This window comes from Podarcis raffonei, chromosome 17, assembly GCF_027172205.1.
Source record: "Podarcis raffonei isolate rPodRaf1 chromosome 17, rPodRaf1.pri, whole genome shotgun sequence".
Classification (NCBI taxonomy): Eukaryota; Metazoa; Chordata; class Lepidosauria; order Squamata; family Lacertidae; genus Podarcis; species Podarcis raffonei.
In genome coordinates this window covers 9853915-9865917 of record NC_070618.1, presented here as the reverse complement: position 1 = coordinate 9865917, position 12003 = coordinate 9853915, and the positions used below count along the sequence as shown (strand labels likewise).

The window sequence follows — 12003 nt, the reverse complement described above, 5'->3', positions numbered from 1 at the left end:
AAAGAACAGACAAAAGTGTGTGTAGCACTTCATCCCAAGACCAAAGAATTTAAACTGATCTCATGCTTCACACTTTCAGTGGGGTGGACCTGTCTTAAGGTCACACAGTGTTTTTACCTGTTCGTCTTTGCTAAAATAAGGCACGAGAAGATAATGTGGTGCAGGCCAGACCCCTTATTTTAAGCCCAAATAGTTCTTGACAGGAACACTTAAGAAACCATAACAAAGGTAAGAGTATATTGGTCACAGTAGTCTTTTATTGCAAGCCCAGACACCACAGACACAACAAGCATGGAGCAAGGGTCACAAATTCACATTTATAGGTTCTTGATGGCACAGAGACTTAAGGGAGAATGGAGTGGTTGGAGGGACTGTTGTACAGTGAGATACCAAACAAAGACCTGTTGAATCCCATGAAGGATGAGATGAACACAAACCCCTCCCACTATCAGACACCTGTGCACTTTGGCACAAGATACCTACGCTGCATAAAGCAGTTGAGGAGCTCTCACATACCAGGTGCCATCCTTGGAGTGATAAGGGCTTTCATTCCTTAGTTTTATAAAGCCTGTGCTCAGAAGAATGGGTACAAACACAGCCTTCCTAAGAAGGCCCTGTGGGGGGGCACATCTTGGGTTTTTAAATTTTAGCAGTTATGAGGACAGACAGAAAGAACGCTCTCCTCTCGTTTGTTTCTGAAACTATGGCAGGAGACCCCTGTTCCCCCCTCTTGACTTTTTGATCTCCTGAGGTTGCTGAACTAGAATGACACATGTGGGTGAGCGAATGCCACGATTTGGACTTTTGTGGTTGGTTTCCTTACTGCCTGTGGTGCAGCTGTCACTGAATGAAGCAGAAAGGTCAGGTCAGGCGTTCTTGGGGAATTCAGCATCCAACTCCTCCGGACATCTGGGTGAGCTGCTGTTGAGGTCTCACTTTGGCATCAAATCCTGCAAGCACAGACAGGAAAGTTGATAACAGCTGAGTAGATTCATGGGAGAGATGTGATCATGGGACCCCAAAGCAACTTTGTTCTTCCTACACTTCAGCCTTTGGTCAAGCTTAACAAAGCAAAGCAGTTCCATCTGTGAATGCTAACGAAGGGCAAGTACAGACCCAAGACCAGAGGCGGAGTGATACTATACCAGGCAGCACAGCAGCTGGGGAACCAGCTTTTACCAGCAATCTCCATAAAGAATCCAGGTTCATATATGGAGACACACAACCAGGGATGAGCAAAATCTCATGAAAAGCTTTACAGAATTTTTTAATTTCCCTTAAGCCATGAAAAGCAATCTCATAATATAATATGGATGCAGCTGAGAGGGCAATATTCAGATCTGCCAGGCTGATTAGGTGAAAAGCATTTCAACGCAACGTATTTCCAAGTCCCACTGGGACAATTTGCAAGCGTGTTCTGACAAGCATCTGTGACAAATTCAGCCAAGTTAGCTGGGTTACCTTCACTGGTTCTGAACAAAGCTACAAATTGGTATATGAATCAGACCAGTGCAGTTCTTGAGTTTTTTGCTTCTTATGGCACCTCCTGTGGCCACCAAAGCTGTGGAGCACAAGTAACCTACTCTATGGTGAAGGTACCACTTATGGGCTGCGTGTTAATTTTCATAAGCACCCCTGCCGTACGAATACATCCAATGAGTTCTGTTTGCACAGAAACAAACCTGGGCAGAATATAATCATTGTGTCCAATCAGGTACCATTCAGGGGGCAAATAACTCGCCCCCTGGAAAAGGCGTCTGATTACCTTGAAAAGCTTCCACAGTCCTTGGGAGTCCCTCCCCCCCTACTTGAAGACAAACTAATGAAGGATGCACCACCCCATCGATGAGAGAGGCAGGAAACAGAAGCACAAAGCTAGCCAGTGAGCAGAGATGACTGAGCGCAAAAAAATAAAAAAAAGCTGCAGTAACACAGAGAGATGGATGGGGCTGGGGGGAAAGGGCATTGTGGGAAACAAGAATCTTGGGGAATTCGCCAAGAAACTTGCAGACCCTGCTAGATGCAGCGGAGGTGTGTTTGTGATGGGGGCACAGAGCAGTTGTCTTGGGAAAGAAGTTCAGATTGGTGTGAGGGGTTTGGGAAGAGAAGACACAGGAGCTGCCTGTGTGTCTGGGGAGAGCCACAAAGTCAGCCTCCTGTTTTCCCATCAGGGAATGTGGAGGGTGACAAAGAGAGCCCTCTTCCTTTCCATCACCTTTTGCCCACATGCCCTTGTCCCCTTACCCTAGGGCACCGAGGCTCCCTAGGGTGCGGATTACCTGAGAATTACCCAGCATGCACTGAGACACCCCTCCAGCGATGACATCACACACAGCACAAAATGGAGGCCTGTGGAACAAGGAAGTGGCAGTTTCTTTAGCATTCTTCCCTTTACCCCCCTGCTTTCCAGTATACGAAGAACCCATGAAATCACCTCCCTGCCTCCTTAATGTCATGGGGAAAAGAAAAGTAGAAGAACATACTGGACTGTAACGATGAGCATCCACTTTGCTGCCTTTCCCCTTCTCCATGGAGCCTGCAGCACTGCTTGGCGGGAGCAGCTGAGTTACTGAAAGGAATTAAGCATTTTATTTAGAAAGGTTAACTCGAGCTATTTCTGGCGCACCAGACCCATCTTTTTTCTTACTCAGACTGCTGCCAACTATATACAGGGTGCTACAGTACTGCTAATTTACTTGGGACATTAGCCATTTTCCAGTACCTGTCCCTGGTAAATTACTGTCCCTGTTTTACCATTGTAGAGATATTCAGTAGACCCTGTTCTACATTTTCAGCCTTAGAACATAAAAATTCAAGCATAATATTCAACCTATTATCCACTGCTTTTGTTTAGGTTTTACTTGTTTTTATAATTGCCTAAACCATTATACCTGTTTTCCTTGTTTTTCATGGCATGGTTATAATGTAACCCACCCTGAATAATGTTCAGGGGAAAAGAATGTGCCTTTATGAGTCCTGATCCAAATTGGGGTCTCCCCATGCTGCTTTAAAAAATGAATAAACCACCAAACAACACTTATATATGTTCAAATGTGGTAGCACATTTTAAAGGTATCATCATCAGCCCCTAGGTGGTTTCAAAATGGAGAACATGTCCATTAATGGTTCTTGGTCACAAGGGCTAAATGAAACTTCCAGGTGCAAAGCCATTGTATCCCTAAACACCAGTTGCTGGGGAACACCAGTAGGAGAGGCATATTGCCTTCAAACTGCCAGAAGCATGTGGCTGGTCTCTGTAAGAAAGGAATGTACCACATTGGGTCATTGGTCGATGCTGCATTTCATTCATGCCTTTAGCCAGAGCCCACCTCTCTAGAATGTGTCAGGAGGAAGTAGAATCAAGAGAAAGAAAAGAGGATGTATTTGATTTGCTTTAGCATATTGTAAAGAAACCAGGTAGTTCTTCAGCAGCTGAAAGTGTGATACTGCTTTCCAGCTTCAAGGAAAGACAGCTGTCATTCTCAAATGATTCCCGCCTCTTGGTCAGAACTGGGTTTTTTTTTAAAGGATAGTGAATCTTTGGTCCAACTCGGAAAATTGTAGCCACATCCTTCTCATACAAATAGGCACAGAAGTCCTTCTTGTGCTATCATCCCTCCTCCATGAGGGACATCAACATGGGAAAGTTCCCATCTACTCGCAGTCAGTGCAATGTGGGATGGCTTTGCAGCAGCAATGATAATGCAAAGGTTACATGTTAGTTCACCCAAACAAGTCTTGTCCTAGAACCTGCAAGAACTCGTTTGGTTTTTACCTGGTGAGCTGGTACTGCTGGGTGTGCAGACACTATCGTCCAACCACGCGCTCTGAGTCAGGGACTCCTGCTTTTGGGGACCTTCAAGGGAACACATCAACTCCTGCACAAGAGAAATGGAGAACGGGCCTTAGAGGATGCTGCAGCTGCTCAGCTGGGACAGGAGGACTACTTGAGTGGAAAGGGGATTTCCAAGACCCCCCCACTGACCGCCTCATTCTCCTCCTCCTCCGACGTCTCATTTTCTCTCACTCCGCTGCAACAGCTGCTCACGTTGGACGAGGAACGGGACAAGGGCTGCATCACGCAATACCCTGATGTCTGACCGGAGAGCGCTCTGCTGGAGGAACACACAAGCCCCAAATCATCACCCTCATAAATCTCAAGGGCCACCAGCCCAGCATTACAGTTCATAAGCCTCTGTGACAAAAGCCTCACTTTGCAGAGAAGTCTTAAAAGCCTGCCCAGACTTGCTCAGGTCCTCTAGTTCGCTAGAGCTCAATACACACATTTAAAAATGAAGCACTGTTTATTGTTCGTTAAATGTATATCTCAACTTTTCTCCCAGGAGTTGAAGGTGGCATACATTGCTCTCCTCATTGTTATCATCACAACAACCCTGTGAGGTAAGCTTGGGCCGAGAGACAGCCGTTGGCCCAAAGTCACCCAGTGAGCCTTATAGCCAAATGGGGGTTTGAACCCTGGTTTCCAAAGTCCTAGTCCACTACTCTTATTATGCTACATTGGCTCAATCACCCTCTCTTTCCTGTTAATATAACATGGCAGGATGGAGGTTCCCCCCCCCCACTTTACACAAGGCTTCCCAGCGTTCTTTTGTTCTCAACTCACTTGTTCTTCCTGTTGGGGAATTCTGGGGAGCTGGGACTGGAAGAGCCGTCCGACTTGAGGTCAAAGAAGGGCCCTGGGCTCTCCAATACTTTCTGTATCCTTTCAGCGATGTCTTTGCTTTGGAGGAAAGGGAACAAAAACATTTCCAACATGGAGCCAAGAGTCCTTGCATGAAATCCAGTGGCTTCATTTCTTTATGACCCTTAAATTCTCCTTCAGCCCATATGGGGACAGAATGAATTCCTCCAAAGGTTATGGGAATGGAAACTGGCCCTTTCCCAAAAGTCTAACCAATGACCTGCATGGCCTCCTGCCTTTCTCTCTAGCAAACAGCACATTGAGCTATATATATATAAACAGTACATAACTCATTACACTATTGTTTCCATTGGTTCATGGGGCTTTCTGATTCTTAGCCCAAATCTCAATTATGGTGAACAGGCCAATTTAACATGTCAAAACTAAAACGTATTTTATATACATTTCAGACCCATGATACTGCATGATGAAGAATCTTGATTGGCAGAAACAACGGTTTTTAGGTTTAGCTCACTTAGAATTCCAACTGAAATGCACTCTAATCATGAAAAGAAAGATTTAAGCAGAGATATAGGCTGTGTGTACTCAAATTTGCAAGAAAGTAGGTTGGTTCCTTCTATCTACATATATAGCACAGGTTTGACAAATATGCAGGGCACATCAGATTTCACTTTCAAGATTTTAGCTCTGCTCATTCTGAGGAGGACAGGAGCTTTAAAGGCCAAAAGTCTTGGGAGAGGATGGCCGCTCCAACTGTACTTTGCAGTCTCCAGAATAAAGAATCACCAGGTCATTCTGCATATAACTTAAGAGTAGGTTGGCTGGTTATGCACTGCAAAAAAATGAGAACAAATCTACAGATGGTAATTCACATGTATAAGTTGCAAATTTAGAAATAATTGCTGAAATTTAAATAGAATTGCAATACAATCTCACCATTATGGGGAAACATCAGGAGAATGTCTAGGTGCTGCTATCACTGGGCAACTTCATGGTTCCTGGTCCCCTTTTTTCTGATTCCTTATCTTTAAACCAGATTTGGACCAGACAGACAGCAAACGGAGGAGACCTTGCCCGCCCAAGACACATGGGCGCATCTCCTGACAACGTTTGCTTCTTTTAGCTTTAATGGTCCTGTCAAATTTTACTGGAGCAGCAGGATAAAGGGTGTGGCACAAAGAGGGAGGAAGGAAACACACTTACCTGGGGAGTAAATAACCCTTAACCCACAACTGAATGGGACTCACTTCTGAATAGATATGGGGATTGCACTAAGTCGACTTCAGTCATTGTCAGCAGCTGAATCACAAATTATGCTAATAAGTGTTTAATAAGTGGTTTCAATTGTCGCTCTAGCTTCCATGATGGCCTAAATGTACCACCAAGGAGGGTGAGACTTGTGGGGATGGGACTCAGCAGCAGACAATTTGTAAGGGGCAGGGCAGGGTTGGGTCCTGTCCTTCCTCCCAATCAATGGTCCTTTGGCAAAACTGAAGTTGTGGAATTTTTATTTTTTATAGAGCGAGACAGAGCAATACACACCTAAAATACTCTTAGTTCTGAGTGCATGAACTGCTGACGGTGGCTAAGGTTTAACAACTGTCACTACCTCTTCCATTGGACTTAAATATTTCTACCTGAACTTCTGCCTGTACTGGAGCATGACATACTCAATCCTATTGTCCTGTTGGTGGTTTTCACCAAATCCGATGAAACAATGAGGTAAACAAAATGGGTGCAGGTAGCACTGGGAAGGATGCCTCAATACCTTCACCTCTCTTCCAAACAATCCTCTGTCTTTGATATGTGCCTATGGCTCAAGGCACGTGGTCCTTCCTCTCTGCCATTCTTCCCTTGAGTCTTATCCAGTGTCTCCATTTAGGCTTCAGTTTCATCATCCCCCCCACCCCCATCATAAGTTCGGTTCCCCACAATTCCACATCAGTTTGTGATTATTTGTTGTTGTTGAAAAACCAGTCTGTATGTAAATGGAATTTCAATGGAATTTTATGAAAATGCACCAGAATTTTATGCAATTTTAATGGAATTATGAAAATGCACCAGAATTTTAATGGAATTTTATGAAAATGCATCAGAATTTTACGGCAAAATCCCCCTAATATACACATTTTTTGCAAAGCAATTTCCCCTAATATAAAGCATTTTTGCATGTTCTTTTCATTCATGCACTCATACGCACACTTTAGCCCCTCAGGTTGTGTATTTTTGTGCACACTACTTGGACTGGAGAACGTCATTGCAAAGTCCAGAGGTGCGCAAATTTTAAGGGATAGCTGTGCTTTGGTCTGCCTTTTGTTAAGGAAAGTGCTGAATAGGTAAGCTAGCCTATAGATGCAAACCAAATTTCTCCACCATCCCTAGCCATCCCTCTAGTCCTCCAAGTCCCTATAGCCCAGTCCGTACCTTTTCTCCTCCTGGATGTTCTCAATGCCAATTGCACTACTGCGTCGGCCATTGAAGCGGCTACCTCGGTTGCGTGACGGGCTTCTCCCAGGTAGGGCAAAGGACTAGAGGGGAGGAAAGGACAGTAGGAAAAAAAGAGAGACAGAGGAGGAGGAGGATGTAGAAAAGGCAAGAACTGGAGGGAGGATGGAAGACTGGGCTCCAGAGCCTGTCCTTGCAATGCTACCCCATGCTAACAGTTGCAGCCTGTCCAGAGAGTCACAAGGTGCCCAAGCATGATGTGGGAGCTGTCAAAGTTGGACAAATAGGGGATGAGCCAAGAGAGAGAAAGAGCAACACACATATGAGAGAGAGAGAGAGGGAGGGAGAAATGGAAAGATCGGTAGACAGAAATGCATGTGTGAAAGAGCAACAGGGGGAAATAAAGACTCGGGAAAGCACAAGGTAAAGCCATGTACAGCCCCAGAGGGCTAAGCTAGACATTACAGTAAATGTGCACCTGCTACCCAAAAGTGTGTGCCAGGGGCTGGGGCAGGGATTTCCAGCACTAGCTGTATGTGTACGCCAATATCTAGCTTAGCCCAAAAAGGAAGGGAGAAAAAGTAAAGCGGGGGGGGGGGGAGTAGAGAGCGCCCCCTTTCCTTACATTTGTTTGGCATTTTTCCTACTTCCTGCAGATGGCGGGTCTCACCTTTTCCCTGCAGAATTACCCAAAGGAGACAATGCCTTTCCTGGCTTCTCCAGACATGGAAGGATGCATTCACCTCAAGGAGCCTTGCACAAGGACTTCTGCTTGCGCAATGGGGCTTCCATCCCTTCCTGAATGCCCCCAAAACTGGCTTGAGGGGTTGGGAGCGCCCCCATAACAGCACATGGGAGGGAAGGCTTGTGCATTCATCACAGTGTGACACTTGAGTTCCATCCAGTGTTTGGAAAACCTGCTAAATCCCCGGCAGTGATCAGGGAAAAGAAGAAATGAAAAGCTTCATTACAAATACAGCTTTCTGAAGTGCCATATTTAGAGTGCTGTCGAATGAGCCGATTAAACCTGGGCTGGGGAACCTGTGGCTCTCCAGATGCGCTAGTCTACAACTCCCATCATTCTTCACCATTGGGCTACACTGGCTGGGATTGATGGGATCCCACCCCTGGATTAAACAGTAAACTGCTTGCTCCAAACCATACAATGCACTCACATCCGACTGAGAATTTTGGTACCGTGAGAACGGGCTTAAGATGTAAGCCACATCTACTTAGATATCTACTTTGCCAACTTCTTCCAGTCATGCCAGAGGAACCTCAGCGCAGAAGGAATTCATTCTGTGCCATGCTTCTTATCACCAGGGGAGTTGGGCATGTATGGCTCAGGGATAGCAGAACATATGCTTTGAATGCAGAAGGTCCCAGGTCAAGTCTACAGCATCTCTGGTGGCTGTGCTGGTCTCACCTTGAGCACTCACTTGAGAATGAAAATTCACATAAGCATGCTTTCCAGACTATAACTGCAACTCCAGACTCTCTCGAAAATGGCCTTCTCATCACGTGCCTTCAGTGCCTGTGCAAAGGACTGAATGCCCACTTGGACAATCAGAGGATGCCCTGAACTAGAGCAGCACCAATGCACTGGTAACATTAATGCCAAGCAAAGGAACAGCCACTAATGCAACACTTCTAGCTATTAGTTCTTTCATTCCAGATACCGCTTCATCTCACCCTGCCATGCAGTCCATCACTGAACAGTCAAGTCTTGGCAGACAGAACTAACTTGCTGCAGATTCCCACCAAGTGGTCCATAGCCAGGAGGTGAGCATACTTGGGTAGAGCAATCCTAAGTAAGGTCAGCAGTATGCTCTACCCAACAAACACACTGTCCTAAACCTCTCCAGCCATCAACAAGGGGGTGGGAGAGGTTCTATAAGCGGGCTTTTATGGAATCTTCTTTAGTTCCCTCAAAATTAAAATTCAGTCTAGTTTCAGGCCTGTTTTTGGCACATAAACCACCCTTGTCACTCCAAAGAATAACCAGTGCCGAGAGAGGAATGCCAGGAACCCAACTTCACTAATTCTCCTGGGTCTCTCAGTAGCTTTTGGAATAACTGAACATTGTACCCCTTATGGATAACCTGTTCTGTGTTAGGAATCGGTGGCATAGGGTTTTGGGGGTCCCATTCCTGCCTTGGGGACTGATGCCACAACTGCTGCAGGAGAACTACTGCTCAGCATCGATGCTAAAGGGTCCCGTAGGGATTCATCTTGTCCCCAAGACCAAACGTGAAATGTCTACGTAAAATTTCTGAGGCTATCATCAGCATCTTTTACTCCTCTGTAAAAGTTCTTATATTCCACCCACTCACATAAATCATCAAGGCAGTGCTCAGCAATTAAAAAAACCAATAGCACAATTTATTCAGATTCTCCCTAAATGCTTTCCCTGTTCCTCAAATTGTTTTCAGAGTCAGAATCGGCAAATGAATAGAATCGGGTCTCAGAGGAACAGGATAGGGAAATGAACATAGAGAGATGGGGTGGCAGGGAGCCCAACAGAAAATAGCCACAAAACACGACCAAGACAAGGAGACATTAATAGCTGGAGACAGATAATGTTGAAGAGCAGCGGGTTGACAGTAGTAGGGGATAGTGGCAAAGGACTGAGTACATGCTGGTCTCCACCCCATGGCGCCACCTCCCCAATACCTTACCGCAGCAATAGCCTTGGTGCCTTCGGCGACACTCTGGTTGAGGGCAAGGCCAGCAGTAGCTGGGCGATTGGGTGGAGTTGATGGCTGCTGCTGCTGTTGGTGCTGCTTCCTCATGGCTATGCCCATGGTATCCAGGCTCTGGCTACGGCCCCGGATCACCCGCTGGAGAGAAGGGCAACAGGGAGACAGACACGTTCACAGACACACAAAAGGACATCATGAAGAGCACTATAGGATGGGCTGGGTGGAAGGAAGCGGAAGGAACAGGCATGAGCTCAGAAATGCCCGGCTTCCTACAGGACTCGGGCAAACAAGGTGTTGTTTCCAAGCGGACAGAACTCGCTTCTGCTAACCTAACCCACAACCTCCTGAAGAGCTCTCTCATAAAAACCACACACACGTTGTCCATAGCCTATGGCACCCCAAAGCACAACCACCAGGGGGCAGACATTTAATCCTCCAACACAGGCATAGGCAAACTCGGCCCTCCAGATGTTTTGGGACTACAACTCCCATCATCCCTGACCATTGGTCCTGTTAGCTAGGGATGATGGGAGTTGTAGTCCCAAAACATCTGGAGGGCCGAGTTTGCCTATGCCTGCTCCAACACTATTCTTTGGACCAGGCACTGTAGATATGAGCAGAACCACCAACTCGCAGAGAAGGTACAAGAGGATACTGTGGTCAATGGCATCAAAAGCTGCTGAGAGATCAAGCAAAAGCAGCGAAGTTGCACTCTCCCTGTCCCTCTCCTGAAGCAGGACATCCATCAGGATGCCTAAGGCCATTCTGTCCTCAAACTGGACATAAACCCAGACTGAAAGGGGTCAAGATAACCAGTTCCTTCCACTGGTGTCTGCAGCTGGACGACCCTCTCAAGCACCTTATCCCAAAACATGATCGGGTGGTAGTCCAATATTAGTGACTGGTCTTTAGTCATCAAAGTTCCTCAGGGTTCAAGCAGGGCTTCTTCAGGAGTTGCTGCATCACTGCCTCCTCCAAGGCAGCAGGCACCAACCCTTCATGCAAAGATGGATGAACCACCCCCTGGAGGCAGCCAGCGCAGCTCAGGTACTTCAGATGAGTCATGATGGCCAGATGTTGAGCACACATGTTGGCCAAACCACTGCAAACACCTTGCCCATGTCCTCAAACCTCATCAGCTGATCCCACAAGATTGGGCAAGATGTTGTGTTGGACACCTCACCCAGCTCTGTAATAATGGTAGCATTCAGCTCAACATGAAGGCTGGTGATTTTATTCTCAAAGCTGCTGGCAAATATGTCACAGCTGGCACTCTATTCCCAGTGACAGGGGTTGGCAGCCCCCTTAGCACATCTCTGCTGGCTAGCTACTCAAGGGTGCAATGGGGTAAGCAAATTAAGCCTTCTTTGCACAACTATGTGCTCTAGCACATCTCTGACCAACTTCGCATTGGATTGTATGTCACTGTACTGTAGACTTCATTTATCCTGTTCCATGGCTTGGAAAGCCATAGACACCCAGTGAGCTCTCCAGGCTCCACAAGTTTGGAAAGTGAACTCGGGAGTAATTGCGTCACCAGCTCAATGCATCTCACTATTCCACAGCAACACTGAAGCTCAACAGGACCGCCAACCTTGGCTTCTGAAAAATCCCCCCAAGCATTCCAGAACCCCTTGGATTCCATATGCCTCTGGGGGTAGACCATCCTAATGGCAGAGAGGGAATGACACTACAAGACCCAACTTTGCCAGATAATGGTCTGACCATTAAAGGTAAAGGGACCCATGACCATTAGGTCCAGTCGTGGCCGACTCTGGGGTTGTGGCGCTCATCTCGCTTTATTGGCCGAGGGAGCCGGCGTACAGCTTTCGGGTCATGTGGCCAGCATGATTAAGCCACTTCTGGTGAACCAGAGCAGCGCACAGAAACGCCGTTTACCTTCCCGCCGGAGTGGCACCTATTTATCTACTTGCACTTTGACGTGCTTTTGAACTGCTAGGTTGGCAGGAGCTGGGACTTTGAAACAGGAGCTCACCCCGTCACGGGGATTCGAACCGCCGACCTTCTGATCAGCAAGTCCTAGGCTCTGTGGTTTAACCCACAGCACCACTTGCGTCCCTTGGTCTGACCATTACAATGGGGTTAATTCAACCCTGCCCCCACAACATCTAGAGTACCACCAACCATCATACCTTGAGGTAAAGCCTAAATCAAGGCTTTGTCCTTAGTATG

General features: G+C 46.7%; 1 protein-coding gene across 7 annotated transcripts in view; it reads right to left on the bottom strand.

Annotated features, from left to right (window-relative positions):
• Positions 1-235: 235 nt before the first annotated feature.
• LOC128405163 (rap1 GTPase-activating protein 1-like) overlaps positions 236-12003 on the bottom strand; it is a 47022-nt gene continuing 35254 nt past the window's right edge. For 3 of the 7 annotated variants that reach the window (XM_053371491.1, XM_053371489.1, XM_053371486.1), the window contains exons 17-24: positions 9787-9948; positions 7088-7191; positions 4625-4741; positions 3986-4115; positions 3776-3878; positions 2484-2569; positions 2280-2349; positions 236-950 (exon numbers count right to left, since the gene is read on the bottom strand). In XM_053371491.1, coding sequence (XP_053227466.1) covers positions 2326-2349; positions 2484-2569; positions 3776-3878; positions 3986-4115; positions 4625-4741; positions 7088-7191; positions 9787-9948 — 726 coding nt within the window. In that variant the 3' untranslated portion in view covers positions 236-950; positions 2280-2325. Of the gene's footprint in view, positions 951-2279; positions 2570-3775; positions 3879-3985; positions 4116-4624; positions 4742-7087; positions 7192-9786; positions 9949-12003 lie in introns of all 7 variants that reach the window. The other 4 variants (XM_053371487.1, XM_053371485.1, XM_053371490.1 and 1 more) reach the window with 4 other exon arrangements.